This window comes from Cervus canadensis, chromosome 7 (genome assembly GCF_019320065.1).
Source record: "Cervus canadensis isolate Bull #8, Minnesota chromosome 7, ASM1932006v1, whole genome shotgun sequence".
Classification (NCBI taxonomy): domain Eukaryota; kingdom Metazoa; phylum Chordata; class Mammalia; order Artiodactyla; family Cervidae; genus Cervus; species Cervus canadensis.
In genome coordinates, this window is record NC_057392.1 from 25,782,439 (window position 1) to 25,803,059 (window position 20,621).

Genomic DNA, 20,621 nt, shown 5'->3' on the forward strand with positions numbered 1-20,621 from the left:
ACCTGCTGGTTATTGCTGTCCTGTCTACAAGATACTTTGCATATGCAGTATAGTTTTGTCTTTTTGGCCTAAACACCAATGAATCAGGAGTGAATACTGCCCTTTTAACAGAATAAGTGAGACGTGTGTGCGTTACCAGTGTGAAGTTGACGACCCCTGTAAAAGACCTGACTCTGTCCTGTGAGGAAGCCCATAAGGATAAATCCCTTTGGCTAGGGACATGGATCAGGAAAATTCCTGCTGGGTGGGATTTGTTGGGTGGAGAGCAATGGTTTGTTCAGCTTAACCAGAGTAAATAATGTGAATGGGCCTAGTGGAGAATGGAGGTGGAGAGAGAAGCTGGGAACAGCAGTGAGCCATGGGGAGCATTAGGCTTGCATGCTGCTCATGGAACATCGAGTTCATGAAGGTTTATAGTGCACTATTCTTGAAGATAACGTTTGAAGCAAGAGTGGAAGACATTAGTGTGTTTCTGAGATAAGAGGCAGAAAGCTCCTCCCTGCCTCGGGCTTAGCACTTACTATAATGACACTGAAGCAAAGTTCAGTGTACCCACCTGTCTTAGTGACTTCACAGTGAAGTGGCAAGTATGTCATTGGAAAACAGTTGAAAAATGAAGTAAATTTAAATTTGTTCATTTTTTCTTTTTCTTTTTTCTCTCTCTCTCTTTTTTTTTTTTAAGAGACAGGGAAAAGTTCAGGATCAGACAACCGGAAACAGTCCCTCGGGTAATGAGGCCTTCCGTATTACAGCTGTGTCCTGGATTGGGTGGTGATTAACTTAGTACTCAACTTTAAACTTAGGAGTTACATAGCAGATTGAAGCAATCTTGTTCATTCAGTTCACATTCTCTTCTCTTCTCTTGTACCTGCTTCTTACTCTCTTTCCCAACCCTGACTTCCTAACCCAACAACTTCACTCAAACGGTTCAGTTTTATTCTCAAGTTGGGCATCTGGGGAAAGGCCGATATTCTTTTAAGAATCTTCTCATTAGGTAGACAGTCAAGGAAAAATTCATAGGAACACTCAGGGGGCTGCATTCTAGTACTGACTTGGACCAGAGCTACATTGTTGACCCTCCCTCCCTTTCTCTGTATTTTTTTAATTGAAAGTATAGTTAATTTTGTAATACTAGTTTCAGGTGTGCAGCATGTGATTCAGAATCTTTACAGATAATACTCCAGTAAAAGTTACTGCAGAACGATGGCTGTAATTTCCTGTGCTGTACAATAATATATCCTTATCACTTGTCTCTTACACACAGTTTGCCTCTCTTAATCCCACAGCCCTGTCTTGCTTAATGTTTAATGGTGTTGAGCTTTTATTAGTGTCTAAGTAGGTAGTTGTACTTCTTGTATAGGAAGCTGTGGGCTGCTGCATTGGTATATGTATGCTTATCAATACATTGAAATGTTCTCTTATATAAAGGCTGAGGGTTTGAGAGTGAGAACAGAACTAAGAGAAAAAGAATAGTGGGCTTAGGTTTTTTAAAGGCAGTGTCTTTGTGACTTTATCTTCAGTTTCTTTCTCTTGGGAAAATGTTTTTATTATGTATCTGTGTAAGCTCTCTATGTAATCCAAGGTCAACAAATCTTTCTGTAACAGGCCAGGTGGTATTTTTAGGCTCTGTGGACCACACATACAGTCTCCGTGGCGTATTCATTCTTTGCTTTGTTCATGCGTTTAAAAATGTGAAGCCAGTCTTGACTCACTTGCAGGCTGGACTTGGCTCTTTGTCACTACCTGGTGTAGTGTACACAGTGCAAGGATTTCTCGTGGTTAGGATAGTTCTCAGTGCCTTCTGGGGCAGGGGGATGGGGAAGGAGTATTTTGTGTTTGGGACAGGACACATTTTAAAAATCTCTTTAAGATCAGGTTTTTTTTTTCCTTCAACAGATTCATGCCGAACTCCTGTTTCCAAAAACCCCTGTGTCAAGTCAAACCTTTACTCCCGTTAAGGAAAGTGTTCCACGAGGACATCTTTCAGAAGTAGCAAATACTTACTCAGCGAGGCTTATAAACCATCATCGAGGTTCACCCCAATCTGAACCTGAGAATAACAGGTCAGTCGCTAAAATGTGTTTTTCCATTTGGGAAATGAGTATGAGACAGCCTTTACTTGACACTTTTATGGCAATAACGCACTTAAGAACGTGTAGTTTTTACGCATATTAAAAAAAAAGTCTTACGGATGAGTTGGTTTTTGTTTAATTGCGAAGTTGTGTCCGACTCTTTTGCAACCCCATGGACTATAGCCCGTCAGGCTCCTTCTGCTCCTGGGATTTCTCGGGCAAGGATACTAGAGTGGTTTGCCATTTCCTACACCAGGAATCAGTGTAGGAATCAGAGCGGCAGGAACAGTGACTGGTAGATAACGATGGGATAATGCTTTTAAAGTTTCGAGAAAGTAATTCCCAACCTGGAAGTCTGTATAAAAATCAAACCATCAGTGAACTTGAGACGTGAAAAAAATATTTTCACTGTGTAATATTTCATATTTTTTATGTCATGTGTACCCTTTCTCAAGTTCTTGTTGAAGATTATGCCCCCTCCATGTGAGAGAGTAAGCCTAAGGAAAGGGGAATTCTTTCTTGAGAAATGAGGTCTTAACATGTAAGACCCAAATGGCAAATCAGTACAATTGTCCCTCTTAAATGGGACAAAAAGTGGTCGGTTGGTGATAAATTCACAGAAAACTAATCAGATGAAGAAAACGAGGCAATGTTTAATGCAGGGTAAGTTGTCTCCCGTGAAAGGGTAGGGCGCGTGCTGGTTTACTTTGTGACCCATGTTTGATCCCTGAATGTTGATGGAATTACGATGGACGGATGGGAATGGCAGTGCCACTCAGTGACCTCTGGGTCACAGAGAGCACCCCTGGGCTGAGTGGTGGCATTCTGTCAGGATGTTAAATGGAAATGCCAGTAGACATCAAATGAAGAAATAAATCGGCAGTATAAGGATGTGGTACTTTGAAGAGGTCTTAATAGTCTTGTTTCCTCATCTGTAAAAGGAAAAAATAATTTCTACTTTATTAAATCATTGAGCAATATTCTGTAAATATATTGTTTAAGAAAATGAATGTGGGCATTTCTTAGAATCTCAAGATATATTACTTCAATGTCGTCTTACTTTTTCCATATCTACATTTTATAATCTTATATTTCATGTATGAAATTTTTTCCAGCCTGAAACGGAGACTCCCTACTCGCTCCTCAATTTTGAATGCAAAGAATCAGAGATTGAGTAATCAAGTATTTGAAAATTCTCACAAAGATGATGATGACGATGAAGATGTCATCATCTTAGAAGAAAATAGCACTCCCAAGCCTGCAGGAGATGATGATACTGAAGTGAAATTGCAACAGAGTCCCATGGAGCACAGTGGTGTTGACGTGGAGCCCGTGGGTGATAATGAACCTTGTGGCCAGACTGGTTCCACAGGCACCTCAGCATCCCGGTGTGATCAGGGAACTACTACAGCCACCCAGACGGAAGTGCCAAGTTTAGTCGTGAAAAAGGAGGAGACTGTTGAAGATGAGATAGACGTAAGGAATGACACGACCGCACGGCCAGGCTGTGTGGGAACTGAAGGGAAGACGCCTGAGACCCAGGGAGCCTTGGATAAGTCTGCTAGCGACGTTGGTTTCCAGTTAAATGAACTAAGAAATGAACTGCTTCTCGTCACCCAAGAAAGAGAAAATTATAAAAGACAGTGCCACATGTTCACTGACCAAATCAAGGTGTTACAGCAGAGGATACTGGAGATGAATAACAAATACGTGAAGAAGGAAACTTGCCATCAGTCTACTGAAACTGATGCTGTATTTTTACTGGAAAGTGTTAATGGTAAACCCGAAAGCCCAGACCATGTGGTATCTCAGTATCGGCAAGCCTTGGAAGAAATTGAAAGGCTGAAAAAGCAGTGTAGTGCTTTGCAACATGTAAAGGCTGAATGCAGTCAGTGTTCCAGTAGTGAGAGTAAAAGTGAGGTGGATGAAATGGTTGTGCAGCTTGATGATGTATTTAGACAGCTGGACAAATGCAGTGTTGAGAGGGACCAGTATAAAAGTGAGGTGAGTTATGTCCCTCCGCATAATGAGAGGTGTGGGTGTCCAGGGGCATCCCAACCTTAACTCCCCAGTGGCTAGATCGGAATAAATCACTTCATAATATTTCCATTTACCGACTTCCTACTAGTCCACTGGTTCTCGACTGGGAGTGGTCCTGGTGTGGGCATCTGGAAATGCATAGGGTAGTTGTGCTTCTTTCAGTATCTTGAAGGGATGGGCCGTGCTGGAATTGAAGGGGTGGGGACCAGGTCTGGTAAATGTCCTGTATACACAGGACCATGCTGTACCACAAGAGATTGTCCTGCTCATTGGCCCTGAGACAGTCAGTTACTAATATGCTGGGAGCTCTATGTCTGTTGTTTATAAGCCTGAAAATAACCATATGAGGTAGATGACGATGTTTGTTGTTCAGCCGCTAAGTCATGTCCGACTCTTTGTGACCCTGTGGACTGCAATATGCCAGGCTTCCCTGTCTATCACCAGCTCTTGGAGCTTGCTCAAACTCAGGTCCATCAAGTCGGTGATGTTATCCAACCATCTCATCCTCTGTCATCCCCTTCTCCTGCCTTCAGTCTTTCTCAGCATCAGGGTGTTTTCAAACAAGTCGGTTCTTCGCATCAGGTGGCCAAAGTATTGGCACTTCAGCATCAGTCCTTCCAATGAATATCCAGGGTTGATTTCCTTTAGGACAGACTGGTTTGATCACCTTGCAGTCCAAGGGACTCTCTAGAGACTTCTCCAACACCATGGTTCAAAAGCATCAGTTCTTCAGCACTCAACCTTCATTATGGTCCAAGTCTCACATCCATACATGACTACTAGAAAAACCATAGCTCTGACTCTATGGACCTTTGTTGGCAAAGTGATGTCTCTGCTTTTTAATAGACTGTCTAGGTTTGTCATAACTTTCTTGAAAGAAGCAAGTTGTGTTTTAATTTCATGGCTGCAGTCACCATCCCTGGTGATTTTGGAGCCCAGGAAAATAAAATCTGTCACTGTTTCCACTTTTTCCCCATCTATTTGCCACGAAGTAATGGGACCACATGCCATAATCTTCTGCTTTTTGAATGATGAATTTTAAACCATCTTTTTCACTCTACTTTTTCACCATCATCAAGAGGCTCTTTAGCTTTCTGCCATTAGGGTGGTTTCATCTGCATGTCTGAGGTTAGTGATATTTCTCCCTGCAATCTTGATTCCAGCTTGAGCTTCATCCAGCCTGGCATTTTGCATGATGTACTCTGCATGTAAGTTAAATAAGCAGGGTGACAATATACATCCTTGACTTCTTTTCCAGTTTTGAACCAGTCCATTGTTGCATGTCTTCTGTTTTTAACTCTTTGCTTCTTGACCTGCATATAGGAGGTAGGTGAGGTAGTCTGTCTGGTATTCCCACCTCTTTAAGAATTTTCCACAGTTTGTTGTGATCCACACAGTTAAAGGCTTTAGCATCGTCAGTGAAGCAGAAGTAAATGTTTTTCTGGAATTCTCTTGCTTTTTCTCTGGTCCAGTGGATGTTGGCAATTTGATCTCTGGTTCCTCTCCCTTTTCTAAATCCAGTTTGTACATATGAAAGTTCTTGATTCACAAACTGTTGAAGCCTAGCTTGAAGGATTTTGAGCATTACTTTGCTAGCATGTGAAATGAGTGCAGTTGTACAGTAGTTTGAACATTCTTTGGCCTTGCCCTTCTTTGAGATTGAAATGAAAATTAACCTTTTCCAGTCCTGTGGCCACTGCTGAGTTTTCCAAATTTGCTGGCATATTGAGTACAGCACTTTAACAGCATCATCTTTTTGGATTTAAAATGCCTCAACTGAAATTCTGTCACCACCACTAGCTTTGTTTGTAGTGATGCTCCTAAGGCCCACTTGACTTCACACTCCAGGATGTCTGACTCTAGGTGAGTGATCATACCATCGTGATTATCTGGGTCGTGAAGATCTTTTTTGTACAGTTCTGTGTTTTCTTGCCACCTCTTCATAATATCTTCTGCTTCTGTTAGGTCCATACGGTTTCTGTCTTTTATTGGGCCCATCTTAAGCATGCTTGAAATGTTCCCTTGGTATCTCTTGTTTTCTTGAAAAGATTTCTGGTCTTTTCCCATTCTATTGTTTTTCTCTATTACTTTGCATTGTTCACAGAGGAGGGCTTTCTTAACTCTCCTTGCTGTTCTTTGGAACTCTGCATTCAGATGGGTACATCTTTTCTCTTCTCCTTTGCCTTTAGCTTCTCTTCTTTTCTCAGCTATTTGTAAGGCCTCCTCAGACAGCCATTTTGGTTTTTTGCATTTCTTTTTCTTGGGGATGGTTTTCATCACCGCCTCCTGTAGAATGTCACAAACCTCCATCCATAGTTCTTCAGGCACTCTGTCTATCACATCTAATCCCTTGAATCTATTTGTCACTTCCCTCCTTCGTAAGGGATTTGATTTAGGTCATACTTGAATGGTCTAGTGGTTTTCCCTACTTTCTTCAATTCAGGTCTGAATTTTGCAGTAAGGAGTTCATGATTTGAGCCACAATTAGCTTTTGGTCTTGTTTTTGCTGAATGTATAGAGCTTCTCCATCTTTGGCTGCAAAGAATATAATCAGTCTGATACCGGTATTGACCATCTGGTGATGTCCATGTGTGGGGTTGTCTCTTCTGTTGTTGGAAGTGATATTTGCTATGACCAGTACATTCTCTTAGCAAAACTCTATTAGCCTTTGCCCTGCTTCATTTTATACTCCAAGGTCAAATTTGCCTGTTATTCCAGGTATCTCTTGACTTCCTACTTTTGCATTCTAGTGCCCTATGATGCAAAGGACATCTTTTATGGTGTTAGTTCTAAAAGGTCTTGTAGGTCTTCATTTAAGTGAAACTAAACAAGTGAAACTGTATTTATAGCATGCCGTTTTTGGTCTACGTTTTGTTGGTTTTCTTTTTGGAGTGTAAAGTGAAAGTGTCAGTCGTTCAGTCGAGTCCGACTCTTTGCAACCCCATAGACTGTAGCTTGCCAGGCCCCTGTGTCCATAGAATTCTCCAGGCAAGAATACTGGAGCGGGTTTCCATTCCCTTCTCCAGGGGTTCTTTCCAACCTGGGTCTCCTGGATTGCAGGCAGATTCTTTACTGTCTGAGCCACTAGGGTAGTGTCTTAATTTTTTGATGGAGATTTTCATCATGCAGGGTTTTGTACATTTCTTAGCTTAAATTTGCACTTTGATAGTAGTATTTTAAAATTTTACAGTTATAAAATTAATTTTTTGTCAGATTGAATTACTGGAAGTGGAAAAATCACAAATCCGTTCGCAGTGTGAAGAACTGAAAGCTGAAATCGAACAGTTAAAATCTACAAGTGGACAAGTAGGAGCTGATGTATCAACTTCAAGTAACATCGAGGAGTCTGTAAATTACACTGATGGGGAAAGGTAATATGAGATGAGGCAGTTTGGCTGGGGCTGCAGTTGTGGTTAGCATGATACTTGCTAGTACACATCAAAGGTTGTTCTATCAAAAGAAGTTGCTTGCTGTTGTGATCTCAGCATTATGATAGATACAAAAAGAAGTATATGTCATCATCCTTTCCTTCAGGGAACTAACAGTTTAGTGAACCTAAGTGAAATAGGAATTTCAAAGGAATAAAGCTCTGATTGGTCAGAGTGGTTAGGAATATTTTTTGGGGAAAGTGAAAATTGTCCCAGATGTTAAAGAATGGGCTGAATTAGGCGGTGACTAGAGGATAAGGGTCCATTTCATGAAACTTAGTTTTTCACCTTGATTTCTTTCTGTGCTTGGCACCACTTATTTATGGTTTGCTGTCTCATTTTACTACATGTTTTACCTCAGTTTACTACTCGTTTTACTACAATTTTCCAACAATTTTCACTTAGGAAATCCACAGTTACTGAAAATTGCTGTTAACAGGTGATTAATAAGGACGAAGTTCTGTGAAAATAAGAAAACATAAATGAATGATTACTCTCAGTAAGGTATTAAATGGACTTGGGGTTCCGACAGCATTGGTGGTCTATTGATAGCTTATTATTCAAAAACATTCATTAAGAAAAAAAAAATGGTCATTAAGGGATAAAACTGTATAACTCTTCCTGCTAATGTAATAAGACTTGGTACCTGAAACATACCATTGTTGGGAAATAGTTTACCATCCTTACCTGACATTTAAGTTTTTGAAGGATTTAATTAAATCTGTTTATGGAAATAGAATGAATAGATTAGTACATATAACTGTGGGGTCAAGGTTTCAGAAAATAAACTCCTAACTGGTGTCTCTGAAAACGTTAGCCACAAACATCTGTAGTGCTTGTAAAATACAGATCCTTGGGCCGAAGTATGGGTTACTGAGTTGGAAACTTCTAAACAGTTTTCCAGATGATTCACTTGCACACTGAACTTTGAGTCATTGATGACCATTTAGATTTGGGCTTTCCAAGACAGTATAGCCATATTTGGCCACTGGCACTTGGAATATAGCTAGTCTGAGTTGAGATGTGCTTTAAGTATAAAATACATGCTGGATTTTGATGCCCTCATACTCAAAAAAAGGAGAAGAAAACGCCTCAATATTTGATTATATGATGAAATGATATTTCAATGTGTAACAAATTTATTGCTTCATTTTAGTTTTTAATGTGGCTACATTCTCTAACATTGCATGTGGAGCTCACAGTGCTTTTTCTCGGTGCTGTTACATATACTGAAATATAGGGTCTTGTGATGTGTCCTGTAGAGAAGGGCAGTTAGCCAGGACAATCCAGAGACTTAAAGGTTAGGAAGGTCAGAGATGGCTGTAGGGTCATGCTGGCCCTTTGTTTGTTTTTTGTCTAGAAATTAGGCATCTGATTGAAGGTGAGTGGGTAAGCTTGGACAGAAAGCAACTTTTATGGGAATGGTATAAAATTTTATCCAAGATCCAATAGAATCCTAAGATAAGCTCACAAACCAAATGTAAAATCACATTTTTGTGTGTTGTCAACCTAAGATGAGCATCTTGTTCCTTCAGAGATTTCTACCCTAGAAAAATCAGTATCTAAACTAAAGATAGGCTTCTTATATTTGGGAGGGGGCAGAATAGGAACAACTCTAACATTCTCTTGATCCACGTGTTTCACTCAATCTTCAACGAAAGACCACTTGCTGAATAGTTGTAGGTATGTCTCTAAAGTCCAGAATGTTGATATTCAGATACCTACATGTATGGAAATCAGGAAGGAATGATAATGATCATTTAATCTAGAGTTTCCCAGTGTTTATAATGAATTCATAGTATAATTGATAGTGAACTTTATTTAGTATGTGATAGGTTCAGAGAAATCCTGCGTTTAAAAAAGATCTTGTTTAACATTATTTAACCCAAAGTTTGTTAAGCTTAGTTAACCTCAAATCCATTTATGCGACTGTGGCTATCTCACAGAACATGGTTTAGGGAACAATTCAGTTTAGTTTCCTCAGAAGGAAGCTGAAATTCAAAGAGCTATGTCTTATTCTTAGACCAGTGTTCTCACTAGTATATCAATACTGTTTTCCAGGTAATAACAAGATTTTCAGTTGTAAATAGCATCTTGTTATTTATGTATTTACCAGTTCACATTTTTTCCAATCTCAAATTGAAATTATATTAGTTGGAACCAAACAGAGCCACTAGTTTTATGAAACATTCTGTTTACCAACAGATAAATATTTAGTTGTTAAATTATAAATTATTAAGTGAATTATTAAATCCAGTTCTCTTCAAGTTTTGCTTTTCATTTAGCTTGTGTGCCATTCTGCAGAGGTTCCATTTTAATATTTCTCTTAAATTTTAAGCCCTACGTGAATATTAAGCTGTATTATTATAATGTTCATCTAATAGGTGTAATGTTTGTATTTTCAGCCTCAAACTTCGATCTCTTCGAGTTAACGTAGGACAGCTCCTGGCCATGATTGTACCTGATCTCGATCTTCAGCAAGTGAATTACGATGTTGATGTAGTTGATGAGATCTTAGGACAAGTTGTGGAACAAATGAGTGAAATCAGTAGTACTTAAAGTGTATTCGAGATAATAAAAAATATTTGCTCAGTCTTCTGGTTGTACAGCTTTCGAAATGTAAACAATTTTGTTATAGGTATGATAGGTAACAGACTGAAGAACCATAATCTTTGCTGTATTCTATGCATCAAGTGTGGACACAAATACTGTGGACACATTATCACACCTTTTGATATGCCTGTGAATCATTGATATTGAGAAGCTACACAGCTAACTCATGATTCTGCTTTGAAATGTAAATACCCTAATTAAGTCTGCACATATTTTTTTATCACCCTAAAGGACTCAAGTGTTTTTCACCAAGAGGTTTTCAGGTTGCCCCTAACCTTTGTGCAATCTTTTCTGGTTACCTAAAGTGTATTTTTCTCTGACTTGAAGGCTGTGCCATAATATGAATGGAAATGTTCCTTTGGTTTTCTTACAGAAAAGTTTAAAACAGGGTTTTTTAAAATGGAATAACAGTCCTCCTGATAAGTTTTAAGTGAATTGAGCATTAATGTTTCTTTTTTATAAATTCCTATTTCCTGAAATATTTGATTCATGAAAAGAAAGTAAAGCAGAAACTCCATTTTTGCCAGGATTTTTTTTGTGTGGAGATTGCCAATCATGATCAAATGCAAAGTGTTTTTTACAGAAAAAAGTAATGATTTTTAGTATAAAAGTATCAAAAATACTAAATGTCCCACATTTACCTTGAAGCCCATTTTTGGCTGCTTTAGTTCGCATGGAGTGGGCACAATGATTGTTTAATATTTCTTTTTGTGAAATTTCTTGTACAGCCTTTTGTAGAATTACTACAGGTTAATATGAGTTGAGGAAGACAATCTTTCTCCAGCAGTACTGCATACTTTTTATTATATTACAAACCTACGTGTTTTATGTCCTGGAGTTAAGCAACAGACAACCTAGGATTATAGTATTACATGCCCTAAAAATTATGCTTTATTGGTCCCATGTTTTGTGCAATTATAAAGAGATGGCTTTCTGTTAAGTGTAACTGTGTATATAATTAAGAATCATATTTTCCACAACTAAAATGTGCATTATTTTTTTCAAAGTTTTATCATTGCTATTTATTTTTACTTTTGTTTCTGAACATTGAATACATGTTCCTTTTATATGCTTAATTACATGTCTATCATGTACAATGTTAAATTTTTACTGTACATTAACTTCTAGAAAAAGCAAATAAGTGAAATTTTATTTGCTTGATAAGGTAATTGAAAGTGTATTTTTGGTATGAAGCTGGTTTTCTGTCACAATTATCTGCTCAGATTTTAAAAATCTTGTAATAAAAATATATATGATGGCTAACATTTCAGATATTACTTTTGAGGAATTCTATATTCAAGTTATATTTTGAAAACTAAGATTGTGTCTGTTAAGACCCTCAAGTTGAGCTCATTATATTTATTAGAAGTTACATTTAGAAGACTAATACTGTTTGTTTCCATTAAGACTCTTTAAGACTGGGCTCACCTTGAGAGTGTGTATGTGCATTTTACACTGAAAAAGAAACTTTCTTTGTATAAATCATTTAAAGAAACCTTGTCTAAATGAGAGCAGCTGTGTATAGCATGTCTAAGTTTGTGAATATTTATGTAGCACTTATTTCTGGAATTTGCAATTTTCCCCTTCCTTTTGGTCAGCTATATTCTTGCAAAAATCCGTATTATATGGCTGTTAACTGGCTTAATGGGAAAATTAATCATAGAATTAGTAAGAGAAACTTGCTTGCTAAGTTGATTCTTTGAAAATATTTAACCTAATATTCACTCTTTAAGAAAATATTGCCAAGATAAGACTGAAAATGTGGCTAGCAAATTTAAGAGAAGAACAACATGGACCCACATCGCATATATTGAGGTACCTCTGCCTCTTTTTTTTTTTTGTTAAATTTGTTAAAAGGCTAGTGTGGGAGGAGTGTGTTGCTTAAACCAGTTGTTTAAAGCTTTAAAACAAAAACGGTATGAGGACGTAAACTAGAATTGTCCACAGTCCCTACAAACAGGACCTCAGCAGAGACTACAAACTCAGTAAAAGCTAAATGTTCACACAGCAAGGCCAGTGTGGCATATTGATGTTTCCTTTATTTGACCTCAATTCCTAATGTGGGCAGGAGGCGCTGGTGACTGCCCACGGTCCCAGACAGTTGACTTGTGGTATCACGTGACCCGTTAGTTCATTATTTGACATGGAGCAATAATCAAAGATGATACATCCTGGTGGTTCTCACCACTGACTGCATTTTAGAATCACTTGTGGAGTTCTTAGAAATCCCAATGTGAGGATGCTCCCCATACTGTAAGAGTTTTGAGGGTTGAACCAATTGTCAGGCTTTTTTTTAAGGCCTCCCAGTATACCATCAGAGCCAAGAGCCATTGATATATACCCTCTAGTGATGAGTGTTTGTAAGTGTTGAAGTCAAGTGGTTCGTGAAACCAACCCAGAATCTGCATGGCCACTTTCTCACCGGGGTACGAGGTCAGGGAAAGGGAAGCAGAACTGGTGCCCAAGTTAGAAATGTAAATAACAACAGAATGGTATAATGTGAAAAGACTTCCCCACTGCCTCCCTGAAGGTGACCAGTATTCTTTGTATGTCCTTCCAGAAAATATTAGCTGCATACATATACACATTCATATATATGCATTCAGTTTCTATTAAATTTTATATCTTTATATTTGATTATATATTTGTATCAAATCTATATAGGTATTAAACCATGTAATTGGTAACATTTCCATATTACTCTTTGAACAGCATTTTTAAATGACATGAATATGCTCCCAGTGCTCCTTTATTTCTTTCTGGAAAAAACACTACTGTGAAATTAATACCCACCACACATACTTTTTCAAGAATATCCAATATGTAAATTCCTTGTAGTGAATACTGATTGATCAAAGGGTATATGTTAATTTTAATAAATGTTGCCATCCAGAAATCGTTGTACTTAAACTCCTATGAAAAATAAATGTACGAGTGTGTTTTTTCCTATCTCCATCAAACTTACTAATAACGTGGGAAAATGGCAGCTTGCTATTCTTTGTCCCAGGTTGAACATGTTTTCATGTTTTATTGGCCACTTTAATTACTTTTTCTGTGTTCCCCATCATAACTCTCTGCCACCTCTTTTGGATTCTTCGATTTATTGTTTGTTTGTTTTTTCCCAATTATTTTTATTAGTTGGAGGCTAATTACAATATTGTAGTGGTTTTTGCCATACATTGACATGAATCAGCCATGGATTTACATGTGTTCCCCATCCTGAACCCCCCTCCCACCTCCCTCCCCATCCCATCCCTCTGGGTCTTCCCAGTGCACCAGCCCCGAGCACTTGTCTCATGCATCCAACCTGGACTGGTGATCTGTTTCACATTTGATAATATGCATGTTTCGATGCTGTTCTCTCAGATCATCCCACCCTTGACTTCTCCCATAGAGTCCAAAAGTCTGTTCTAAACATCTGTGTCTCTTTTTCTATCTTGCATATAGGGTTATCGTTACCATCTTTCTAAATTCCATATATATGTGTTAGTATACTGTATTGGTGTTTTTCTTTCTGGCTTACTTCACTCTATAATGGGCTCCAGTTTCATCCACCTCATTAGAACTGATTCAAATGAATTCTTTTTAATGGCTGAGTGATATTCCATTGTGTATATGTACCACAGCTTCCTTATCCATTCGTCTGCTGATGGTCATCTAGATTGCTTCCATGTCCTGGCTGTTATAAACAGTGCTGCGATGAACATTGGGGTACATGTGTCTCTCAGTTCTGGTTTCCTTGGTGTGTATGCCCAGGAGTGGGATTGCTGGGTCATATGGCAGTTCTATTTCCAGTTTTGTTTTGTTTTTTCCCAGTTTTTTAAGGAATCTCCACACTGGTCTCCATAGTGGCTGTACTAGTTTGCATTCCCACCAACAGTGTAAGAGGGTTCCCTTTTCTCCACACCCTCTCCAGCATTTATTGCTTGTAGACTCTTGGATAGCAGCCATTCTGACTGGTGTGTAATGGTACCTCGTCGATTTATTGTTTTAAAGAAGCTGAGTGCCTGTTAAGGTGGCCACAAACGGCTCCAAGCTTTCAGAAAACCTACTGTTGGTTAAATCTTTTGCACGGTGTCTCATAGATTCATTGGGATGGAGGGAGAGTCTCACTGGAGTCAAGTTTTTCTGGCTTTATGGGTGCTGACCCCCATTTAGTCAAAAAATCCACATAATTTTGATCCCCCCCCAAAGTTAATAATAACTTGACCAGAAGACTTACTGATGAATAGTCAAGTAGCATATGTTATATGTATCATTTACTGTATTCTTAAAGTAAGCTAGAAAAAGAATCATAAGGAAAATGTTTAAAGTACTGTACTACCAAAACTTGTCATTTGTTTACAAAAAGATGGACCATCTCAGTGTGTATGTCAGTATTGTCTTGTATGATAGATACTGAAAATGAGAAGGTAATGTGAAGAATTCATATTTATTTACAGGTGTAATGATTCATGCACCAATAATAAAGAAGCAATAATATGATTGCTTTATGGCAGCCTAGTATAACCAATATAATTGCTTCATGGTAGCCTATTCTGTACACTAATTATTATCAAATTTTTATGGTATACAGTTTTATAGTCATGGCATACAGTATTATAGTCATATTCTTAATACAGTATTGGAAATGTTGCATTTTTTTTTGAAACTTAACTGTGATAATATGCCGTTTTTCCAGTTAGAAACATACTGTATGGTAATATAATTCTTTGAGAGCAAAGTTATAAAATAGGAAACAACACATTAATTTTATATTTTCACTCTATAGTATCTATGTATATTTTATACTTTTATGACATACCTAAATTTTCATTATATCATGCACTGTTATATATGAATTCTGAAGTATAAATGATTTACAACATGTTAATTTCAGGAGTACAGCACAGTGATTCAGTTATATATGTATATTTTTAGATTCTTTTCTCTTACAGGTTATTACAAAATATTGAGCATAGTTCCCTGTGCTATACAGTAGCTCTTTTTTGGTTATCTGTTTTACATATAGTAATGTGTATATATTATTGCCAACCAACTAATTCAGCCCTCTCCTCCAACTGTTTCTCAAATTTTTAGATATTTCTAGGTCATGCAGCTCAACTGTATTTTTAAGTTGTAATCTCCCCCCCAAATTTCCAATATATTGAAAAAAATCCACATATAAGTGAACCCAGGCAGTTCAAGCCTGTGTTCAAGGGTCAACAGTATTTGTCTTTTGGACATTGGTCATAGCTCACAAAGAATGCCATTGATATCCTTCCACTTGGCATAGAGGAAAACACATACGTACTGTTTTCCAGGATTAATTTTGTGATCACAAAGTTAATTTACATATACTGGTCTCTGGGGAGAAATTCAAGACCAGAGAAGACAGTCCTGGTAAATTCAAGCCAAACCATTATAATGTGTGAATCACAAGTTAAATTTCCTGCACAAGCATTCTTCTAAGAATGGGCTGAGTAAATTCAATTGCCTATTTCAAACAGATAAAACAAGTTGAAGGTTCAGTGTTAATCTCTTGCAAAGCAGTCAGGACTCAATATTATGGTAACAATACATAGACTCAAAAGAAGTTTCTACCCCAGCCTGGCTAATCCTTAGGTTGAGTGTCTTTAATAGGTAGGTATTATCCAGAACTCAGCTGTATCCTCATAACAGTGTAATGGTGCTTTATATCCACAAAGTATTGAGTACCTGAGTCAACAGTCTTACCTATGGGTTTCCTGTTAAATACTGTTGAAAATCTTGGCCTATGTTTTGAACTATGTGGCCAGTTTTCAAAGTTTGTGCTGTGATCTGAACCAGGGCTGACTGGAAGTAAATTTGGGCTTTTTGTTTTCTTTTTCTGAATAGACAGTCGTCCCATGTTTTTGCGAGTCCTGTGGGGCAGTGTCTCCCTGTGCAGACAGCTGAGACACTACAGGGTGCTCTTCCCAGCTTGCTGTGTGACTTTACATTATGTAAACTAATATGATAATAGTATTCACTGTAATCACTTTAACCAGTAGTTTCTCATTTTCTGTTAATTTTCTGTGTTCTTAAGTTGTTTTTTTCAGTATCAGATATTTTAAGCTCTCTCATGGAAATTTTTGGGTTTTTTGGGGGGGCGGTCATGCTGGGTGGCTTATGGGATCTTGGTTTCCTGACCAGAAATGGAACCAGGGCCTTCAGCAGTGGAAGCACAGGGTCCTAACCACTGGACCACCAGGGAATTCCCTCTATAATGGGAATTTTCAAATGTATACAAAAGTACAGAAACTGTTCATTGCAGCACTGTTTACAATAGCAAGGACATGGAAGTGACCTAATTGTCCATCAGCAGAAGAATGGATAAAGAAGATGTGGTCCATAAATGCAATGGAATATTACTTAGCCATAAAGAGAATGAAATAATGCCACGTGGAGCCAACGTGGTTGGGAGCTAGAGGGTGTCATTGTGAACTATGAGAAAGACAAATATATGATTGCTTATGTGTAGAACCTAAAAAAAGGATACAAATGAACTATCTGCAAAACAAATATAACAAATTTATGGTTACCGGGGGATAAAAGGAAGAGGGAGGGGTCAATTGGGAGATTGGGGTTGATGTATACACACCACTAAAGGTAAAATAGGTAACCAACAAGGACCTACAGCGTAGCTCGGGGAACTTCTCAGTGCTCTGTGACAGCCTGTATAGGAAACACAGATTTATCTATCACACTCACTCTGCTGTACACCCAGAACAGACAGCATTGTAAATCCACTCTACTCCAATAAGAAGAAGAAAAGTCAGAAACTATGAACTCTGTGTACCCATCACTTCCACAATTTCCAACTCATGGTCAGTCTTGTTTTAGCTATATTCCCATTAACCTATCCCCCTGGTAATAATTTCTGTGTGGTTGTAAATATTGACTCATTTTTAATTGTGGAAATATATACCATTTTAAAGTGTATGATTCAGTGGCATGAAGTACATTGATATCATTGGGCAGCTACCTCCACCATCCATTTCCAGAACTTTTTCATCATCTCAAATAAACTCTGTATCCTGTGAACAATAACTCCCCCTTTCCCATCTGTCCCCTGGTAGCCTCTACTTTCTGTCTCTACGAATTTGCTTATTCTAGATACCTCATCTAAGGTGAATCATAACATATTTGTTCTTTTGGGTCTGGCTTATTTTACTTTGCATAACATTTTTAAGGTTCATCTATATTGTTGCAAATACCAGTTTCATTTCCTTTTAAGGCTGAGTGATACCCCATTGTATGTATGTACCACATTTTGTTTATCCATTCAACCATCCATGGATGTTTAAGTTGGTTCCACTTTTTGCTATTAATAATCCTGCCATGAACACTATTGTATAAATACCTATTTGTGTCTTTGCTTTTAATTCTTTGGGGTACATACCTAGGAGTGGAATTTTACTTTTTTTCCCCCTCTTATCTGTGCTTTTCAAACAATTAGATTATCTACGGCACATATTAGTCATTCCCACTCCAAGTTCTCTAAATCCTAGCCATAACTCAAGAGAACATCTAAAAACTACATTGTCCTAGCTTCCTGTAGACTTAAGGAGCATCCAGTCATATTCATCAACATGAGACATCATTTGTAGACAATTTGTATACCTTTCATAAAACTGGCTAAAAACGTTTGACTAGCATTTATATAAGAATCCACAACAACTCTTTTTCCTAAAAATGCCAGAAGAGAAAAATTTTTTTAAAAGTCAGCAAGAGTTGGTTCCTCAAATAACCCATATTTCTTTTCATCAAGGCTTTGCATCACAGGGTATTTGTTTCCTTGCCTTCCAGGAAACTCACAGGTAAAATGTCACATTTGGAAAATTAACCCATTTCAAAAGGCCTTGCTACATCCATTTCTGCCTTCTGATTGACAACCTCACTTTAAAATGTTAAGTTCTATTTTTAGGAATTATTTATAAGCACATCTGTTAATTGAGGTAAGCAATTCAGGTATTGAACAATCACATAGTTTTGAATTCTCCAGAATGATCTAGAGACTATATAAATATATCAAAAATACATAAAAAACCAAAATCCCAATTTTTGTTTGCCAAAGGAGCAAGAGACCTGATTGAATTCAGGGCCAAGACATCCAGAGAGACAAGAGGGGAAGGGTGGGGAGTGGGAGAGTCAGCTGGGGGAGGCTGACAAGCTGTCTTCTGCAAGGTTGCACAGGGTAGGACTTGCTTTACAAAACCCCTTGGCTTTGAAGGCCCAGAAACCTGCTGTCAGTCAGCACAAGGAGATTGTCTATTTATCTGGACCAATCTCATCTCAACCAAGCTCCCAGACTAATGTATGGAATCAGGATTCCAGTTAATTTAGAAGGACAATTGAAACCCCCTGAAGAGGGCATGGCAACCCACTCCAGTATTCTCGCCTGGAGAATCCAATGGACAGAAGATCCTGGGCTGTAGTCCTTGGGGTCACAAAGAGTCAGACACAGCTGAAGCGACTGAGCACACATGCTTGCACATGAAACACACATGTCCATATAACCTGCTCGTTCATGTCCAGAGACTTCTGGGTCATGGATCCACCCATCCTTTCCCACGACCAGGTCCCGCTGCTGCTGTGTGTCTCTCTTGTCAACAGTGAGTTTCTTTACCTTCAATTCTCATTTCCCAGAGCTGCTCATTCCAAAACTCTTTATCACTTGAAACCCACTTTAAATGTCTCCTCTTCAAACTTTCTTTGAGCCTTCAAACCTAAAGTTCACATTCAGGACTATAAAAGCGCACTGTTCCTTTCATGTTCCTTTTCACTGTATTTTGTTGCTGCTGTTGTTCATTTGCTAAGTCATGTCTGACTCTGCAACCCCATGGACTGCTGCCTGCCAGGCTTCCCTGTACTTCACTATCTCCCAGAGTTTGCTCAGACTCATGTCCATTGATGCTATCCAACCATTTCATCCTCTGTCATCCCCTTCTCCTTTTGCCATCAATCTTTTCCAGCATCAGGGTCTTTTCCAATAAATTGGCTCTGTGCATCAGGTGGTCAAAGTACTGAAACTTCAGTTTCAGCATCAGTCTTTCCAATGAATAGTCAGGGTTGATTTCCTTTAGGATTGTCTGGCTTGATCTCCTTGTTGTCCAAGGGACTGTCAAGTGTCTTCTCCAATACCACAGTTTAAAAGCATCAATTCTTCGGTGCTCAGCCTTCTTCATGGTCCAGCTCTCACATCCATACAAGACTACTGGAAAAACCATATCTTTGACCATGTGGACATTTGTTGGCAAAATGATGTCTCCACTTTTAAATATGCTGTCTAGGTTGGTCATAGCTTTTCTTCCAAGGAGCAAGCGTCTTTTAATCATGCCTGCAGTCACTGTCCACAGTGATCTTGGAGACCAAGAAAATAAAATCTGTCACTGATTCCACTTTTCCCCCATCTATTTGCCATGACATGATGGGACCAGATGCCATAATCTTTGTTTTTTGAATGTTGAATTTTAAGCCAGCTTTTCCACTCTCCTCTTTCACCCTCATCAAGAGACTCGTTAGTTCCTCTTGTCTTTCTGCTGTTTGAGTGGTATCATCTGCACATCTGAGGTTGCTGATACTTCTCCCAGCAATCTTGATTCCACCTTGTGATTCCTCCAGCCCGGCATTTCACATGATGTACTCTGCATATAAGTTAAATAAGCAGGGTGGCAATACACAACTTGACATACTCCTTTTCACTTTATTTTTTAATCATAATTATTTGGATACACAACAGGAGGCCTGAAGACCGTTTCTGTGGTTTATTTATTTTGAAACACTAGTGGCCAAAACAGGTTACAGCTGTCAAATATTCGCTGCACTAGTGAAAGTTGTGGTAGTCTTGGGTGAGTCTCAGAGTTACAGTGTTCCCACCTGTCCTACAGGAGGGCCCTCCTTTTTCTTTTACCAGACCGCAAATTCTCCTGAGGGTAAGTCTGTTTTTGAACTGTGGTGTTGGAGAGGACTCTTGAGAGTCCCTTAGACTGCAAGGAGATCCAACCAGTCCATCCTAAAGGAGATCAGTCCTGAATATTCATTGGAAGGACTGATGCTGAAGCTTAAACTCCAAAACTTTGGCCACCTGATGCGAAGAACTGACTCATTGGAAAAGACCCTGATGCTGGGAAAGATTGAGGGCGGGAGAAGGGGACGACAGAGGATGAGATGGTTGGATGGCATCATTGACTCAATGGACATAAGTTTGAGTAAGCTCCGGGAGTTGTTGATGGACAGGGAAGCCTGGCGGTGCTGCCGTCCCTAGGGTCGCAAAGAGTCGGGACACGACTGAGCGACTGAACTGAAGTCTGCGTCAGCTTCACTCTCCACTGTGTATCCAGGTCCAGCATAGTGTCCAGCACATGGCAGATGCTCAGTAAATGTTTGCTAAAAGAATAAACTAACAAGGGAAGAAGTGATCGGACTCCTTCATTCTTCCACCGATGCGTCGGTCCGCAGGGAAATA

General features: G+C 38.7%; 1 protein-coding gene across 1 annotated transcript in view; it reads left to right on the forward strand.

Annotated features, from left to right (window-relative positions):
- The window catches only part of MORC3 (MORC family CW-type zinc finger 3), a 41,071-nt gene extending 27,969 nt beyond the window's left edge, over positions 1-13,102 (forward strand). The window contains exons 13-17 of the mRNA XM_043474693.1: positions 683-728; positions 1,897-2,063; positions 3,188-4,076; positions 7,326-7,483; positions 9,946-13,102. Of these exons, the coding sequence (XP_043330628.1) occupies positions 683-728; positions 1,897-2,063; positions 3,188-4,076; positions 7,326-7,483; positions 9,946-10,099 (1,414 nt within the window). The 3' untranslated portion in view covers positions 10,100-13,102. The remainder of the gene's footprint in view (positions 1-682; positions 729-1,896; positions 2,064-3,187; positions 4,077-7,325; positions 7,484-9,945) is intronic.
- The last annotated feature ends 7,519 nt before the right edge of the window (positions 13,103-20,621 follow it).